At 45.8% G+C, this 19,271-nt stretch overlaps 1 protein-coding gene across 2 annotated transcripts; it reads left to right on the forward strand.

Annotated features, from left to right (window-relative positions):
* Positions 1-94: 94 nt before the first annotated feature.
* WDR91 (WD repeat domain 91) lies at positions 95-18,468 on the forward strand. 2 transcript variants are annotated; one of them, XM_030461966.1, is made up of 15 exons: positions 95-273; positions 2,044-2,223; positions 3,676-3,883; positions 4,688-4,770; positions 5,967-6,091; positions 7,982-8,159; positions 8,439-8,597; positions 11,516-11,715; positions 12,033-12,183; positions 13,601-13,695; positions 13,982-14,150; positions 14,935-15,043; positions 15,890-16,002; positions 16,755-16,952; positions 17,812-18,468. In XM_030461966.1, the coding sequence occupies exons 1-15, from the start codon at positions 151-153 to the stop codon at positions 17,974-17,976; spliced, it is 2,256 nt and encodes a 751-aa protein (XP_030317826.1). In that variant the 5' UTR covers positions 95-150; the 3' UTR covers positions 17,977-18,468. The 2 variants fall into 2 exon arrangements, with proteins under 2 accessions (XP_030317826.1, XP_030317816.1); XM_030461956.1 differs by having other exon boundaries at positions 11,501-11,715; positions 17,812-18,430.
* The last annotated feature ends 803 nt before the right edge of the window (positions 18,469-19,271 follow it).

A 19,271-nucleotide genomic window follows, 5' to 3' on the forward strand; every position in this document is an offset into this window, starting at 1 on the left:
GCAACGTCATGGGCTAGAAGGGCCGGCGTGCCGGCAAGGCATGCTGGGAACTGTAGTCCTTCTAGTGCTGGGCCGGGCCATTTCGCTCGGGGCTGGGCTCCCCCCTCCCCGGCCGTGGGCGGGAGGAAGCGGCGGCGCCGCGGGGCCCCCATGGCGGCGGCGGCGGAGCGGACGGACGAGCTGGTGCGGGAGTATCTGCTCTTCCGCGGCTTCACCGCCGCCCTAAAGCAGCTCGACGCCGAGATCAAAGCGGACCGGGAGAAGGGCTTCCGGGTGAGCGGCGGCCGCGTCCCTCTCGCTGGCGAGGCGCTGGAGCGCGGGTGCCCCGCGGGGAGGGCTCCGTCACCGGGCAGGCCGTGGACACCCCCTCTGCGCACCCTTTGCCGCGGTGGGGCAGCTCTCGGAGCTTCCGCGGAAGCATCCCGCCGCACCCGGGATGGGTTGGGCAGCGGGACCCCCAGCATCCCCGGGTGGGGAGAGGGTGTAGGGGAGGGAGGGAGCTTTAGCCGGGTGTCGGCTTTCGTCCCGCTTGGTTCCGAAGCGGTTTTAGCACCGGGCAGCGGCGGGGAGCGATGGGTTCCATCCCCCTGCACGGTTTCCTTGCCGGCGGCCGCAGGTTCCGGCCCGTTCCGGCCCATCTGAAACCACCGTATGTAGACCCTGCATCCGAGCTGTGACCTGCTGGAGGATTCTCAGCTTCCTGCTGAGAGGAAGGGAGGAGACGGGAGAGCCAGAGGGCAGTGGCAGGAGGACATCCCTGTGCCTGCAGCTCTTCTCGGTCATGAGTTTGTTTTTATCCAGCGTCTTTACAGCTCCGCTCTTTAGTCGGGATGTTCTAAGCAGCAGCTACTTTGCTAGATGCGTGGAAATGGGCACAGGATTTGCCACCCTCGAAAACACCCTCAAAAAAAGCTTTAGTCCTTTGTATGAGCTTCACGTTCCTGTAGCAGCAGTTCTGGGCAGTGAGTAGTGGTCAGGTTTGTCTTTAACCGGTGGTGCAGCTGCTACCGTTATCATTCATAAACCGTGTTGCTTTTCTTTCTAAAACACCATCACTGTGGTAATGTTTAGAGGTCGGCAGACATTTGATTACGTGGCATAATATCGGGTTGACACGAAATTAAAATTAATTGAAAATTAAAAATTGGAATGAAATTAACTTATTTGGGATGCTATTGCCCAAGGCAAAATTAAAAAATGGACTGCTGGAGTCATAGTGTTCTGTTTCCTTCATAGAGGCTGGTTTATGACCTGAGACCTTAACTGGTGAAAAGGGAGCAAACCACATATTAAACAGCTTTGGTGGTTACATTTTTTTATAGGGTGCATTTTTTTTTTTTTCTGATGCCGGTCTTGGCCATCAGAAGTCAGTGACGTAAAAATCTGTTCCATGCCACTATTCTGCCTTATTCATATTGCAGGGACAATGATCAAAGTGACATAGTGACAAAAGAAAAACTGTTGCTGCCTCTTATGCCTACCTTGTTAATAAATGAAGTTATTAAAGTTAAAGGTACATAAAAGACTGCAGTACAGTGCATCTGTCTCTGTCTTTCGCTTGCCTAAATCCAGGCTTTTTTATTTTTAAATCTAAAAATAGTACTGTTTCCAGGTGCTGCACTTGAATTTTCAACATTTAATCATATTCCTGTTTTCTTTGTTACCAACCGACTTCTTTTAAAAGAAGCAGAAAGTTTTGCTTACACGCAAAAAACCCCACCATGTGTTTAACAAAATGTGGTCCTCTTGTTGAAAACTATTTTATGTTGTTTTGTTTTTTTGTGTGGCTGTGTATTTTTCGTGGGTTTTTGTTGTTGTTTTGTAGTTTTTTGTGTTTTTTTTTTTTTTTTTTTTAAATTTGAAAGGTGCTGCAGAGTGGAAGAATGCAGATACAAAATGCAGAGCGTTTCCCTGATTGGGAAAAGAGCTGGGTTGTAGTGTAAGCGCAATTAAAGCTTCTCAGCCTGAGGTTACAGAAAGTCTCTTGTGCCAGAAGAGCCTTCACGTGACCACAGTCTTCCCTGTTTTTCCCTCCCTCTCTAGGTGGATAAAATAGTGGACCAGCTGCAGCAGTTTGTTCAGAGCTACGATCTGGCCGCCCTGCGGGATTACTGGAGTTATCTGGACCGCCGCCTTTTCAGCCGTTTGGAGGATGTGTACCGGCCCACAGTGAACAAGCTGAAGACCAGCTTGTTCCGATACTACCTCGTCCATACTGTTCAGGTAGGGCTTGAGTTTTAAAGGCTTCTGTTTTTAAAATAGATTGTGGTCTCTGAAACCACAGCAGTGAAATAGCCGCCAGGCTTGTCGGGGGTAAGGGACAAACAACTCGCGTGTCATGCGTCGGGACTGTAGTAAGGAGGTTGATGCAGACTCACATGACAAGCTTGTAAGCAGGATAAGGAAGATCAGGAGAGAGGGAAATATGACTAGCTGGGAGTAAGATATTAATGCTCAGACATGAAGCAGTCTCCCCCCACCCTCCCTCAGAGGCTGTATGGCTGGATCAGTCCTGCTCAGCCTCTGTTAATAACTTGGATACTGGTAGAGATCACAAAGATCTTTAAACATCCTCATGTGGCATTGCCATAAGGATTGAGGAGGACAAGAACAGTACTCAAAGCAATATTCAGAAGTTGAAGAAACGGGCAGGAAAAAGTATGTAGGCAGGAGTAGTCAGCTGCTCCAATGTAGAATAAGGAATGATTGAGCAGGCAGCATCAGTGCAGGGAAGGGCCTTACTGCAGGATTTCTGTATTCCACTCTAACCTTCTGATAGGACTCTGGCAGTACTTACAGGCACTAAAGGTCTTAAAACTTCAAGGGAGTTTGAGAGTCCAGAAGAAGAAGAGGTGCCTTGAAGTTGGTGGAGTTGAGTTTGACTTCATAAGAGAGGGGAGAAGCGGGCTGCAAATCTCTACTAGATAATGTGGGACAGAAAATAAATGAGGGTTTTTTGGTTTCTTTGTATTGAGCAGAAAATAATAATCTTAAAATGTAGTAGAGATTATCTTGCTCAAACACTAGAACAGTCAATATTTCATAGGGTGGGCTTTAGCAAACTGAATTGACAAATACCTGTCAAGAATTAAGGTTTCATTTTTTTTTTACCATTTAGAAGTAATATTTCTTCTTTGCTATTGTTCCCTGACTGAAAATCTTAAATGATGGGTGTTGGTGGAGGAGACAGAATCTAATGCATGTTTCTGGAAGTGGGTTTTTTTTTTTTGTTTTTTTTTAATGTTTTGTTTTGCCCTGTGCTTATGCAGAGGTGTGATTGTCCTGCCTGAAAAATGTATTGTATTTAAACCTTTTCAATCTGCTGTAGACTTGAGTAATTTGAAGTGTACCTTGGTACAATGTTCGTTCATACAAACGCTCAAGTCTTATGTTACTGCACTCCAGTTTAGCTGGAAATGGGTGTAAGTGATTAGTTCAATTTGCCTCACCCTTTAAACATGGTTGGTGATTAGGAAGAAGGTTGGATTAAATGCATTTGTGAGCCTCTCCTAGTGAATTTTAGATTCTTTTGTTCCTAGGTGAATGTGTTTAACTACTTGCTGTTGAGTGGTGAAAGTAGTTGTTAGTGTGCTCATAACACAGAACAAGTATTCCTAGAACCTATGTGGTGGCAGGAATGGAAGCGTGAGCCCTCTTCTTCTTGCTGTGTTTCAGACCGGCCGCAATGACAAGACACAGGAGTTTTTCCTCAAGCAGGCCTCCGAGCTCCAGAACCAGGCGGAGTGGAAGGATTGGTTTGTCCTGCCTTTCCTCCCTGCCCCAGACTCCAACCCCACCTTCGCCACCTATTTCTCACGCCAGTGGGCAGATACTTTTATCGTGTCTCTGCACAACTTCCTGAGCGTCTTATTTCAGTGCATGCATATCCTTTTTTTTGCAACCAATAGTTAAATTTCCCTTGCCCTGGTCTTCTGTTTACTGTTAACAGTGGTGCCAAGAATTACTGTATTACATCACTTGCTGCTTTCAGCTGATTGTTTAGCACCAAGACTTAATAGGAAGCTGTCAGAAGATGTTGAAATAGTTATTGTTTAATGATATGATGATATGTTCTATCCCCTATGTATATGTTATATGTATGTGTGCATCTTCTGAAACTCTTTCCTCTGCTTGGCATAGTATAAAACAGACATGCAACCTTGGGTCAGGGTCCATAACTGAACTGGCATCTCCTGTCAGACCATTCTCTGCGTATGGGTGTTCCACAACATTGTCTGGTGACAGCTCACTGTAATGCGGCAGTTCAGCATTGGCAGAAATAACAGGTTTTGTCCTACACTACTGATTTTTTTACCATATTTGTTTGCTGATGTTTGCACTGTAGCTGGAATACAGCTCATCTTCAGCTGTTTCTTCAACGTACACTAATGTAGTAACATAACCTGTCTTGTCCTCCACTTCTAACATATAAAAAGGAAGAATATAAAAATCATTTCAAAGCCAGTCTGAAATAGTTTGTGCAACAATAAAGTACAAAGTAAGTACAAAGTTGGCTTAGGTGGCTAAGCTGATACTAGTCTTCTGGCCTTGCTCGTGTTTCTTGCGAGTAGTATGGACTGGCCAGCTCTGTTGTCTGACAGGCAAATAGCCACTATGAAGTGCTGGCGTTCAGAATTAAGACAGGTGCACACCAGTTCTTGCCTTTGTTTTCTTTAACATTCCTCACCAGTTCCAGTCATTTTGAACTTTGAAGCTGAATGTCTCAGGACCAGTCTCATACAAGAAGAAAATGAATCGTTGCGGCATAAGGTCAGAACTGAAGTTGCTCTTTAGTTGCTAACTTGTGAGGCTGGGAGTTCTGTAAAATAGTTTCCATCCGTTCAAGAAAGTTCTAACTGTTCAGTTCAGTGCAGGTTCCAAGGCAGGTTTTTGTGTAAGTCCTTTGTTATTTTGGATTATCTTTCCACTGTCTCTAGTAAACCTAGGATTGTGGGCATATAATGGAATGTCTGTTTGAAGTATTACTCTCCATCTCCCTGTGCTATCTGGACAGATGGCTGGGTGCTGTGCAAATTCCTTTCCTGTCGCACTGCGAAGTCAAAACAAGCTGAAACTAGTGGCAGGTTAAGGGCTTATGTGGTTGACTTTACATGGAAACTTGTAAGTATTATTCAGTCACTTCCAGGTTGTAGCTGGTGGAGCAGTAGAAATGGGTAGTAGCTTTTGACAAAGAAGCAGAAATTGACACTTCTGAAATGGCAGAATTTCCATGGTTGTGGTGGACCTTGAAGTAATTTAGATGAACTGATGGAAATGTGAGTATCTGTTTCCCAACTTCGACCTCATGGTAAACCCTAAGAAGGGTCATTTATAATTATATCTGAAAAGCTAATGTACAGAAACAAAAAAAGCTTGAGGGACATTTCATATCAACAAGAGTTACAGGCTTAAACCACATGTCACAGAAAGCTACATCCTGAGATCTCTCTCTGCTAAGGTGGCGAAAAGAAAAACATCTCTTTCTCCATGATGTGGAGATAAATCTCACTGTCATGCCTGGGAGGGAGCTGGGCAGGGTGTGGAGCTGGATTGCAAGATGACCTGATGGCGTTGGCCCTGGTGCACCCTGCCAGGTCACCAAATCCCTGGCTGTGGGAGGAAGATTACCTTCTAGGCTCTGTGCCCATGTACCACTGCTGCCAGTAACTTGCAATGCCCTGGCCTTGACCTGCAGGCATGGAGTGGCTGATAGCTCTGCCCTGGCTGGCTCTTTCCCAGCACCATTCATGTCCCCACAGCAACAGCCCAACAGAGAGGAGGGAAGGGTTTTAAGTAGGCTCCAGCGCCTCCTTGGAATAATGTGGTGCTCAGCCGGCCAGAGCGATTTTCTTCCCTCCCCACCCTTCTAGGGCTGTTGAAATAAAAGGAGTAAGCAGCTTCAGTGAGTGGGCAGGAGGTGAATCTCAGTGACCCTCTGTTTACTTGGCTCCCTTCTCTCCTTCTAGCTGTTTGCTTTGCAGGCTGAATCCTCTCGCGCGAAGAAAGAGGAACTGGAGGTGGAACAAGGAGCTGTGCATCACAAATTGCCGGCATATGTGGCCAACATGGATCGGCTTGGGGACTCAGAGCTGTGAGTGCCAGCAGGGGAGGAGCTGGGGATAGGCTCTGCTGCTCTTATTGGGTCAGGGAGGCTTCTGAAGGATCATTTGCTTGTTCCCTGCCTTGGGTGTCAATGCAGAAAGACATCCAAGTAGAAATTCAGGTGACCTAAGTGAGTTTAATTGAGGAATTAATGACAGGCACCTCTTCCACCATTTGTGAGCGTTGCCCATCAGCGAGAGCCCAAGCACACATGGATTTGATTCTGCTGTGCTCTCAGCATTACCCCAAGGTGTTCTGGGGCACTGGTAGCAGTGTAATACCCTGAGGTATTGCTCAAATGAAGTGGATTGTCTCTTGGCTCCTATTTTCTTTAGTGCCTGTGGTGCAGTAGGTGAGTGCCCTGTGTTGTTTTGCAGACAGTGATATTGTATGACCTAAAGGTCATAACACAAAGATGCTGTCTTGGTTTTTGAGGCAGGTGAAAAGGAGTTTTAGCACAGAACTGCCCATGAACTTGGTGCAGTTACAGTGTGTGTTATGGCTGCCTCCCTGTCTTTGGAAATATACTGTGATACAGCTTGTTTAATTGTTATTGGAACTCTTTCTTTTCCCCCAGTACACAATCATGCAAAGCAAGTTTGTGTTTGAATTCATTGTGTTATTGAGCTTTTTTCTTTTCTTGCTCTACAAGGATCTGAAAACAAACATGGCTTAGCCACAAAGTATTAATAACACTGCTGGGGCTTTGACTTTCTCATGTGATTCTTTCACTGCTATTCAGACAGGAAAGGAGTTGATCGAATTATCCTGCTGACAGTGACAAATAGAAATTGTAATCAAGACCACACACAGTCTTTGCTTTAGTTCACCAGACACTTAATTCTATTTAATCAGACAATTTTTAGACTGTCTTGATAACTTTGCACTTTCTGCACAGGACAGGTTACTGAGTTTAATCTGAGATGTTTTTTTGTTGTTGTTTAACTACTCTGTGTGGGAAGCCCTGATGTTCATCTGCACATATGGGGGACAGTGAGGTGAGGGGTGGGCTAATTTCTTCCTTTATTTATTTTTGTCCATTTGTATTTGAAAAACTTGACTTAGAAGAGACATTTCTTGTGTGTGGAACATGTCTCTTAATTAGGGGGCCAGTTTTGCTTGTTTTTTCCATGTCTCTGCTTGACCTAAACCCCAGCTTTGGTAAAACATTTCATTCCTAGAAGAGAGGATAAATAGAGTGAAGAAGATTTTGTTCACCTTCCCCTGGGTTGTGCTCTGCTCTCAGAGGAAGTTGTAGCAGTGAGGTCAGACAGTTATGTATGCTGTGGGAAGAAAGTGCTGATTTTGGCACTGTGGGCTCTGAAGGGAGGTGTGTGTAGTCATAAAAATGAGCCTAAGCTTTCTTACTTTCTTTGGGTTTCGTTTTTGATAATAGTGAGGTCCTGTGCTTTCAAATTGCTGATCATGACTTGCTGCCTATCTCAGTGTTCAGTGAAGCTCTGGATACTGAATGCCTCTCAGAGTAGGTCTGTTTTATTCCTTAATTTTGGAATCCTGAAGAACTCCTTTGGAAATCCCCTGCCTTTTTCTTAGGGTGCTTTTAAATTAACCCAGGTGGAGTGGAAGGAGTTTGAGGTGGTCCTACAAGGGATTCTGCAACAGTTGAGCCCACTGTCTTAGTGACATCTCTGAGAAGTAATCTTTGGTTACAGTAATTATAATGATCTGTTCCAGATACTTACAGGAGGCTTTAAAACAGTTCTTTAATACATAATGTTTCCATCAGCTTGGACAGGATCATCTGTTGTCCAGCACTTGAGAAAGCGGTGCTTTGCTTGTTGGGTGGTCTTTGATCAGATCATCTGGCTAGACTTTCATATTGTGTTTCGTGTATTTTGTTTGTTTGATTTTTAATTAGTGACATGACCTGCAGCCAGAGGAGTACAGCACATTCTCTTCAGTCCCGGGGAGGCTTTCTGTCCTCTTTCCTCTCCCAAAGTAAAAAGGGTCCTTCCAGACCAGCTCATCCAAGTGGGGCTTCTCCAACACAGCCTGGCAGTATGTTGCTAGGGAAGAAAGAACCAACAAATCACCAGGTAGTTCTCATCTGTGTTTGTTGAAATGTTCTCCATATCAAAGGAGTTAATGTGCAGCACAGCATTGCTCCAACTTTTTGCTTCCACCTGAAAAAATGAAGTGTCCTTTCCCTCCTTCCAAGTGTATGCTGGGCTTGAGTGCAGCACAAGTACAGCTGCGCTTGTTTAGGGGCCTGAGGAGCCTTTGAAGGTGCTTTGTTTCTTTGCCTCCTGTTTTGTTCTGTGTCCTGCAACCTCATAGAAGTGTAACACTGCCAAATCGTTGTTTTGCCTTCCCAGAGTGCCAAAGGAAAAGACGGAACAGTGAGCAGTAAGGATGGGAAGAGCCACTTCAGTGGGTTAGTAGCAGGCGAGTCAAGTTCCCTGCAGCAGCGACAGAAGCGGTTGCAGGAGCATGGGAAAGAAAGGAAGGAACTGCTGTCAAAAGGGACCTTCCAGGTACCGGGCAACGCTGCAAGGCTGGGAATCGGAGGGCTGGCATTTCCATAGTTGGTTATTTTAGGCAGTACAACAAGTGCAAGTGTTCCTGTTAAACTTCTGACTTGCTTCTCAGATCTAACTGTATCAAAGGTTAATCGCTGTAGTTAATCAACTCCTTCCACAGTGTGTTTACTTCTGTATCCCTAGAAGGGAATCAGTCTTGACATTTAAAATGGGAGAAGAGTTGTCACTTCTTGGGATTTTTTTCACGGTCTCATTGTGGGGAGGGAATGTTTCATCCACCTTAATGGCTATGTTCAAATACCTTGTTCCTTAGTGGCAATGGAATTGGCTCACCTGTCCAGCCCAGAGAGTTCCCTCCTGTGGTCCTTATGCCGGTTTGTGCAGGCTCTGTGTGAGACAGTTAAAAATGGATAAAAAAGTTTTCCTGGATAGGAGTTGAAACATCCTTCATAGAAACCTTTAATTTTTGAGGGTTTTTTGTGCTGTAATTTGCAGTTTTGTCTGGGGGTGTGCCCTGCTTTTTACCTAATGAAATAAAACTGCATTCTGGATTTTAACTGCTAAAGACCACTGGACTAGTTTTGTTCACCTGTGTATCACCTGGCTTTCAGCAGCCATGTCAAAGGATATGGAGCACAGGAGGAATAATGGCATATTTATTTTGGGTGTTTGAGACATTCTGCCTTGGGGGAGAGACAGTACTGAGGGACTGATGCCACCCCTGTGTGTGGCTGTTCTGCGTGGGGGAGCACTGCTTTGGAGAGATGTTACTCCACCACTGAGCATTCAAGGCTATGAGAGAAACTTTCCTCATGGCTCATCTAAAACATTTTAATTAAACATTGGTCAGGAAAGGCAAAGCCCAATTTCCCAGGAAGTATCCTTGCACTTTCCTTTTACTGTGATGTCCCAGTTTAAGGCAGTTTTTTTATGTACAGGTTGCCTCTGGTGCTCTAGGGGAAGGTGATGCTATTTGGCTTTCTGCTTTTCTCAATACATGTGAGCAGAAAAGAAACTGAAAGGCAGCACTGTTTCTTTCACATGAGTGTCATTCAGTGGTTGTTGTCTCCCTACTTAAACTAACACATAGGGAGGCATTCTTGGCTTTATTTCCCAATCTTTTCCAGCTTTGTGATTTCAGATGAATTGTTTATGCAGTGTTTGACCCATTGCTCAAGATGTGAAGCTACTATAAATAAGGCAAGGATATGTTACAGAACAGGGACTCAGAACCATCATATCAATGCTATTTTGGAGGCATTCACTCTTCAGAGAATGGTTTAACAAAGGAATGTTTGCAGATGTTTTACTTGCTTATGTGCTAATGTGTATCTGTGGAGGCTTTGGTAGGACAGCAGGGGCCACAGGGGTGGCTCCTGTGAGAAACTTCTGGAAGCTCCGTGGCTCCAAAGCCAGATTCACCTCTGGTCAAGGCCGAACCCATCAGCAGCTCTGCAACTGACATATTTAAGAAGAGGAAAATAAACTATAAGACTTGCAGGGGAGAGGAGAGGGGAAGGTGATAGCAATATCTGAGCAGATAACCAAAGTCAGTGAGGAAGGAGGGCAGGCCCTGCAGCCGGTGCTGAGGCAGCAGGCTGTGTCGCTGCAGCCCACGGAGGAGCATGGTGGGGAAGATGTGGACCTGCAGCCATGGAAGGCCATGGTGGAGCAAAAGTGGACCTGCAGCTGTGGAGGACCCTGCACCAGGGGAGGTGGCTGTGCCTGAAGCAGGCCAGGACTCTGTGGGCAGCCTGAGCTGGAGCTGTCCCTGCCTGGGGGATGGGTGGGGGTTCATGTTGGCGGGGTTCCTGAAGGACTCTCTACCATGGGAGGGACCCCATGTTAGAAGAGGGGAAGGCTGTGAGGAGTCCTCCCCCTGAGGAGGAAGGAAGAGAAGAAAATGTGTGATGAACTCCCTGCAACCCCCTGTTCCCTATCCCCTTGTGCCAGTGGGGGGAGGAGGTAGAGAAACTGGGAGTAATTCGGGCCTGGGAAGAAGGGAGGGGGCGGGGGAAGGGGTTTTTAAGATCTGTTTTTGTTCTCATTGTCCTGCTTTGATTTGATTGGTGACAAATTAAATTTTTCTTTCCCCAAAATCGAGTCTGTTTTGCCCGTGACTATAGTTGGTGAGTGAACCCTCCCTGTCCTTGTCCCAGTTGTCCCAGCCCATCAGCTTTTTGTTATCTTTTCTCCTTCCCATCCCACAGTGAGGGGAGAGTGAGCAAGTGACTGCAACAACGCTGTGTCTGCTTCTTGTTCCTAAAACTCCACTTACTCTGTCTGCCTGGTCAAATTGGGTATTAAGCTTTTGGACTCATGGCAGTTCTGCTATCGTCATCATTTGGTTGGTTGCAGTGTTTGCCTCGGTGCACACAGACTAAATCTCTGGCAGTTAAGGACAATCCATCCACTGAGGCTCATCACCCGCTGAGAGTTTACTGAACCCGCAGATTGACTGAACTGCATATTATATGTACCTAAATTACATTGCTGAACTCAAGAATTGCTTGAAATATGTTGATTTGCTTGTGAATCTGTGCTGTAATGTGCATCAGATACGTTTCTCAAAATGGGCCCCTAATATCAGCTGAGGTGTTCCAAAGAGAGATGCTGTGGTTCCTTTAATCCTTACAGGAACATGTATGGGTGGGCATGTAGGATGGGATATAAGGGGCTCTACAACTGAGGAAGCCATGCTAAAAGGCACAGTTGTTTAACACACTTCTCCTTGTGCTCAGAAAGGTCCTTGGCAGAAGGGGTATTTAGCTGACAATGCTTCTGTTTCAGAGTAGCTTCTTTTTTTTTTTTTTTTTTTTTTTTTTTTTTTTTACCCAGCAGGCTGGGGTGGCTGAAGAGCGTGATCTGGAGCTGCTGCTTCCTTGTATTTCACACAGGATTTCTTCCTTCAGGGCCAAAGTGCTGAGAAGAAAACAGATGCTAGCACAGCTGAGACAGATCCATGCTCAGAACTGCATGCTGAGCAAACAGAGACTTCAACCAAAATGCCTATGAGCAGTGCAGAGGCTGTGGGGGTCCGGCAGGAGCAGCCTTTCATTGTCTTGAGTCAGGAGGAGTATGGGGAGCACCATTCATCCATCATGTACTGCAGGTAATGGCAGAGGAGGGCTCTCTCATGGAAGTCTGTGAAAATGGTCAGACATTTTTGTGACTGGAAGGTGCCAGCCATGGAGAAACTCCCTGGGAAAGCAGGATGGTATTGCTTAAGGGCGTTATGCTTTGCATATAGAGCTTGGTGCTCTTCATTATGCCAGTTATTGCAGACTGAACAGGAAGGGGTGCAAGGAAATTCTGATTCTTGCAGAAGGAACTGGTGTGTGGCCAGAAGAAGGAAGGATTCCTGGGGAGTCTTACTTGTATCTGAGAACTTCAGGGAGAAAAATATCTAACCAGTTTCCTTCTGTATAGGGTTGATTGTTCTGGACGGAGGGTGGCCAGCTTGGATGTGGACGGTGTTATCAAAGTCTGGTCTTTTAACCCCATAATGCAAACTAAAGCTTCATCCATTTCCAAATCTCCATTGCTGTCTCTGGAATGGGCCACCAAACGTGATCGGCTGGTGAGTAGCCTGTGTGTGGAGGCTTGAGAGTCAGAGCAGGTGATTTGGGGCTGTGTTGCTGCATGTTGCACATTACCTTCTAGACAGCTGTATTGTGGATGAGCTTGGGGCAACAGTTAGTTACCACTTCAGTGAGACACGGGGAACTGAGGCCTGTAAGGTCTAAGAAAAACTTGAGCCAGGAGTGTGCTCTGTATATTGAGCAAAGAAGTCACCACTGATTATCCTGAGACACAAGTTCCCCAGCTGCAGTGCAGGTACAGCTGCAGAATAGAAATAGTTCCTGTAAGAGAAGTGCCTCTTCTCCGGACAGAGCAGGCAGGCAGAGGCAATTTGGTACAACAGCCCCTGGGTACCCTGCTAAGGAGCTTTGCTCATACCCTGAGCCAGAAGCAGAAAAGAGCAGGGCTGTGATGTGGGCATTCCACTTGTGTGGGTGTAAAAAGGAGTCTTTAGCCAGTTTTCCACTGATGTGGTATGAGCTGGGGGTTGGTAGATGTGTAAGGAGCTCAGAGCTTGTTAAACTGTCATGACAGCTTGGATTTTTCCTCTAGTGTTTTATTTCTCTTACTAAAGAGAAGCCTTAAATTATAAGCATTTTTCGGAGTCCTTGAGCTGTTGCTAGTGCTTCATGCCCTTCCTTGGTGAAGGAAGAGACAGGGCTGTGTGAGAAGGCAGGCCTGCAAATGAGGGAATATTGTTCACATTCTGGCTCTGATGATGTGTTGCTGCTAACCCCAAAATGCCACCTGTGAAGACCTGGTGCTACAGCTTGTCTCTTTCTTTTCTTTTGCTCATAAGAAGGAAGTTGTCAATGCAGTTGTTTTGATGTTTCTTCTGCTTTGTGGAGTTATTTCCTGCTTGCTGATAGGAAGGTTCTTCTTTCTGAAATATATGGGGATTCAGCAGGGAGTTAGCCTCTGGAGTTAGAAGGATCTGGCTTGATTAATTTTCTTCAATAATGCATCCCACCATGGTTTAACTTCTGATTTAAATTGTAGCACCACTAATAAGGCATGTGTGAGCCCTTCTGAAGTATTTAATTCTCCCTTGGTTGAACAGAGACAGAGGCTTCTACTTGGTGTCCTCTTAAACTTAGATTGTTAATTCTGTGTTCTTTACTGTCTCCCCTAGATATTAAGACTTCACAAATGTTTAGCATCCTATAATGTTGAGCCATATTCTAGAAAGTGACTTTTATTCCACCTTGATGCCTATCAGATCTCTGTAAAAGTGGTGCTTTTACTCTGAGTTCTGTGGCTCTGGGGTAGTCCCACTCAGTGACATCCCACAGAAAGACAGGATGTACCCTAATGGAGTGAGTTTAATATGAATGCATAGATTGGAAAAAATTATTCTGTGGTGTTGAAAGCATTATTGTACTTGCTCACACTCCTCTCTTTTTTCTGGTTTCAAGCTGTTGCTTGGCAGTGGGGTCGGGACAGTTCGTCTTTATGATACAGAAGCGAAGAAGAATCTCTGTGAAATCAGCATTGATGAAGACATGCCCAGGTAACTGTGGGATACTGACTTCCATATATAAATAAAAATGCTGTTCTTTTTGACTGAAAAAAGTAGGTGAAGTTCTTGCTGCTTTCCTCTAAGTGAAGGGCCCTCCATCTAGAGGGCAATCTGTGTCTGAGAAGTGTAAAAATGCTCAGTTAAATGGAAAATACTCAAAATATGTCTAAGCACCCTCCTTTTTGGTGAACCTTGCCTTGCAGGGCCTTAAAGGGTGAGTCTGTAATTGAGTGTTGTGTTTCAGGAGAGCCAGTGCAGACTGTTTTCTGTGTTTCAGGATCCTCTCACTTGCCTGTAGTCCAAGTGGAGCCTCTTTTGTCTGTTCTGCAGCAGCCCAGAGCCCCATCTCTCACATGGATTTCTCAGCAGTGAGCTCTGGGGGCAAAAGCATGAACCAGGTTCCTGGAAAGCTTCTACTGTGGGACACTAAAACGATGAAGCAGCAGGTACTTGCTAGGTTTCTTTCCTTTCTTAGTCTGCTTGAGTGTCTTCTGTTTCAATGTGTAGGAGCCCTCTTTCTAAATTATGCTGACTTTTTTTCCAATACCCTTCTTTTTCCTCTTTTTCCTTCCCCTCTGTCATGTGCAGGATAAAAATGAATAGCATAAGTAGCTGCTGGTTTTGGGTGGGGTTTTTCTGTTTTGTTGCTGTGTTGAATTTTTTTGTGGGATTCTTAAAAATAGGAATCAGCCATGCTTCTATCCTGCCTGCACAGTTTGTGAATGAAAATGTCCCAAGTGGACTGAATGATGCTTTTGTCAGGTTTTGTCCAGTTGAGCTATATTGAAGGGTTTTCTTTGTTTCTATTTTCCCTGTCGCTGGTTTTAAGTGACGTGCTCCTTTCACAGTTTTCATCTCATGTCATCTTCATAATTTTGATTTAGATGAGTCAGGTTCTGGGAGGGAATCCTTGTCCATCCCTTTCTTTTGTCCTTAAGAAATTATGTCATTAATATGTAGGAGAAAGCAACATACTTAAGCTAATGCCTGCCAGAAGCTGGTTTTGCAGCCCTGAGGCCATGGCCAAGAAAGCTGTGGCTTGGCTGAGGTAAATTGTTGATTTAGTGTCACAGTAAAATACAGCTGCCATTCTTGAATTGTGTAATCAAGAGAAGTGCAGGCCTCCAAGCTGGAGGATTTCTTGCTGCTAGATACTGTCTTTCCTCTGGACATCAGCCCTCAGCACCCCCAGCTGCATTTCTTGGCATTAATGCAGAATTTCCCTTCCAGCTGCAGTTCTCCCTGGAGCCTGAGCCCATTGCTATAAACTGCACAGCCTTCAACCACAATGGCAACCTGCTGGTCACTGGGGCTGCAGATGGGATTGTTCGTCTCTTTGGTATGTTGAGATTGGGCCCTGAAGTGTCCCCTTGGTGTCCCCAGCTGGCTGCCCCTGCCACCTTTCTTGTGCCCGTGGCAGGGCAGCTCTGGGACATGCCTGAACACCAAGGTGGAAGCTACTCTTCTCTCTTCCATGGTAGATCTCAGGAGGGAATGGACATAAACCTTCTTGGGGGGACATTGGCTGGAGGCTCTGGTAGTGCTGCTGGATTTTTTGTTCTTTTCCTGCTGAGGAGCAGAGTTAACTTGCCCTTGGGTCACAGGGCTTGACTGTGCCATGTAGCAGTACCTCTGCCAGAGACTGAGTCCTGAGGAAAGGAATTAATGGGTGACCTTCCAGTTAAAGGCAAGGGCTTCACATCAGTCCTTCTTCCCTGAGTAATTTCTGTCTTGGTTTTTGTCCTCTTCAGCCTGACCTTATGATAAAGGCAATTTGGGCCTCCACTCTTCTGTGAATGAGGGGTCTGCTTCTGGCCCAGATACTGAGCTGGAGGCTGCAGTCCCAGCTCTGTGGGGGGACAGAGATGGCAGCAGCTCTGAGGGTGGACAAGGGTAGCAAGGGAAGAGAAGAAGAAAGGTAGGAGTGAGGTTTGGGTGCAGAATGCCTGTAGTTGACAGTGAGGACGTGAGCAGCCCTGTAAAGCTGGAGGAAGAGCTGACAAGGTACTGGCAGTGATTTTGTGAAAGCCACAATGAGCACCTCAGGGTGCTGGGATTGGACTGGGCTCCTCCAGGCTGGTTTAGAGGGCTGTAACAGAGACCTTGTGAATCCTAAAGGGCCTCTCCCTCTTCAGCTCAGTTCTGTGTGAGTACAAGGAGTGTTCAGTGCTGGTTCTCCCTTCAGATATGCAGCAGCATGAGTGCGCCATGAGCTGGAAGGCACACGATGGGGAAGTCTACTCCGTTGAGTTCAGCTATGATGAGAACACAGTCTACAGCATAGGCGAGGATGGCAAGGTAGGGTGGCCTTCTACTGGTAAGCTGACAGTGAGATCCCTTCGGGAGTCTTCTCCATGTGATGGGGATAGCAGTAAAAAGACCCACCAGAATCTGGAAAATCTGTGGGCTGCTAACTGTAATGATAGGTGTGCAACACCACCCTGCTGCATGCAGCCTCTGCAGTGAGTGGCTAGAAAGCATATTAACAACTGGAGCTGTCTCGAACCTTCTCTGCAAATCATAGTGTTCATGACCTCCCCTTCCTTTAGAAGCCATGTGAAGGGGACCTTTCTGTGCCCCTGAGATCACCACATTTTTGATCTGGGATTCACCAGGAGGCAGAGCCTTAACCACATAAATTACATTGTTAGCAGCACCCTGTTGCTTACAATAAAAGCTTCAGTTTCTGCAGTTCCAGTCTTCAGCAGCAGAGGTGTGACTCAGGGAGGGAGACTGCTTGAAGGTGTGGATCCTTGGCTGATCTGATGAGTGCTAAGTGAATTCCCACCAGGATTCTGTGTGCAGTGTCGAAGGACACAGATGCAGCAGTGCTTGTGGAAGGTAGGGTGTGTGTTTGCCTGCACAGCAGGGCAGTCTTACAACCTCTGCAGCCTGTGTTTTACAAATGCAGCCACTTATATATAGCTGTCAACATGTCATCTTTTGCTTGTGATGAACAGCCACTTGGCTTGAAAATGATGAAAAGTCCCTCTGCCTTCATCCCAGTCAGTTTAACTGTGGGCTTTTGTTGTATCTTTTTGCCATCCCAGTTTATTCAGTGGAATATTCACAAAAGTGGCTTGAAGGTGTCTGAGTACGATCTTCCTAGCGAAGCTACGGGTCCTTTTGTTCTGTCTGGGTACAGTGGCTACAAGCAAGTCCAGTTCCCACGAGGAAGGCTTTTTGCTTTTGACTCTGAGGGCAACTATATGTTGACGTGCTCTTCTACTGGAGGAGTAATTTTCAAGGTAAGCCTTAGAAGTGATGGGGAGTACCCTTGCATATTCATACAAGCTCTTGTTGTTACGCAGCTGCAACATCAGCCACTGGAAGTTCTCCAGCAGCACCAACCCATCCCTGCTCTATGAAAGTTGCTGCTCAGTTTCATACAGTGTGCATTTTAGCAGTGTGTGGTGTTGAGCAGGTATTTGAACCCTCTGGAACTATTTAGCCTTCTCTGTGTAGCTAGAATATTTGTTCCTTGTTCTTAAAGCTTAGCTGCAGCAGTTTTCCCTAATGCACAGGTGCCTTGGGCAAACTTTTAATTTTTTTCAGAATGTGGAATTGTTGACGGATGCTCATCTTCAGTCTGCTGTGTTTGCTTACTGATGCTATGTTAGTCTCAGCCAGATTCTCTCCCCTTACTGTGCATTAAAACAGGCTGAGGCTGTGTAATTCAAAGTACCCAAATTTCTGTGCTGCAGTAACAAGTAGTTACTGATCATATACTCCCCTTGCCTGCTTTCTGTTGAGTAGATACCCATCAGTACAAGCCATTGCAAGGCAGATGAGACAGAATTTTTACTTTGCATCTACGGCATTTGGAGCACCTGCATTAATGTGAGCTGTAGCTTTGGCTTATGTGCTCCTCATCAGTGTGTGCTCTTAACCGGCCTTGTTCAATGACTGCAGCTCAGCTGATGTCAGAAGCTGAGTTGCTTGAGAACACGTGTGTCTGTCATGAGACTGGATATTTGCTTCCTCATGTGTGCTACATACATCTTAACAAAAGATGGAGTCTGTAGGAGGCTTTGGCTTTTCCTGTGAGTGCACTGCTCTCACTGCAGAAACTTGCCTCTTTAAAGTCTTATGCTTTCCTTCTTTTAGTTAAATGGTGAGGAAAAGGTTTTGGAGAGCTGCCTTTCCCTGGGAGGACACCGAGCTCCCGTTGTCACAGTGGATTGGAGCACGGCCATGGACTGCGGGACCTGCCTCACTGCCTCTATGGATGGGAAGATTAAATTAACAACCTTACTGGCTCAAAAGTCTTAACCCCAGACAGTGCTGAAGAGAAAGGGCAAGAGACTTGACAAAAGCAGTGTTAACTCTGTAGGAACAAACTGCATGGGAGAGAAGGCAAACCACAGTCACTTTTCTCATTGTAGCTTTTGCCTGTTGACAAATGTTAAATAGAGTTGCCAAACCACGGTGCAACAGAATGCCAGTGTGGGACTGGATCAGTGGCAGCACTGAAAAATGTCTTCACTGACCCATTGTGGCAGCTGGACTCACTCTGTTAGGGAGTCTTGGGCAGCACGTGGCTAGAAGGCTGCTGGGATCACATCAGAGGTTCTACAGAAAAAGGTGAGGCCAGAGAGGGCATGCATGAGGCAGCACAGCACATGGTGATAAGATGGCTCCAACTGGAAAGGTGGTGCAAAACCAGAGTATTCCTTTTGGTGTATAGCATTTATTGTTGTGCTTTTATTTTTTTGGTTTTGTTCTTTTTTTTTTTCCATAAAAAGAAAATATTCCCTTGCACTTGATTTCTGTGCTGTCTTCAGTTGTTGCTCCAAAACATGGATGGTGGCTGGGGCAGTGATGTCTCCTATAGAGTGTTCCTGTGTGCATTCACAGGTGCTTCTGGCACTGACACCTCCCCTCTGGGGAGAACCATTGTAAGACATCCAGGAACAAAAATAATGGTGTTAGCTCAGCTGTATTGTGTTCCCTTGTAATACCTGCAACCAGCTAGGGGAGAGATCCTGAGTCAGAATTTTTGAAATGCTTGTGAAGTTCAGAGCTACACAATGTCAAGCAGGTATCTGGTGTGGTGTGCTGGAGGAGGGAGAGTTAGAGCCAGTCTGGTCCTGTGTAGTGTTGTTACTGGAGCTGTCTCTGCTCCTGTACTCCCCCAACCATAAGGGCAAGGGCTGTGCTTAGGTGTTGCATAGTTTTTGAGTGGGCTGCTAAGCAGCCAGGTTTCACATGCTTACATGTAGGCAGCAGTAAGCTCTATGGCAATGTCTTTGGCCTTTATTGGGAGTTCACAAGACTGTTGTTCCTTGGCAGAGCTCTCCTCAGATAATGCGAAGAAGCACTCTAATTTACTGTTGGAAGATACCTTTGGTATCCTCCAAAGGCTGTGAGTGTCAAAAAATTCCAAAATTCCTCCAAATCCCAAGACCTTAAAACCAAAGGTTTAGAGCCTAGACATGTATGGACATCCACCATTCAGCAGCTGAGGGATGATCACCTGGAAAGGAAGTGGAACATTATTTCAGTCTGGTTTTGCCAAGTATGCTTTGGCATATTTGTGAAGGGTGATTTCTTGAAGATACTTGCAT

The sequence above is a fragment of the Calypte anna genome, chromosome 1 (assembly GCF_003957555.1).
Source record: "Calypte anna isolate BGI_N300 chromosome 1, bCalAnn1_v1.p, whole genome shotgun sequence".
NCBI lineage: Eukaryota > Metazoa > Chordata > Aves > Apodiformes > Trochilidae > Calypte > Calypte anna.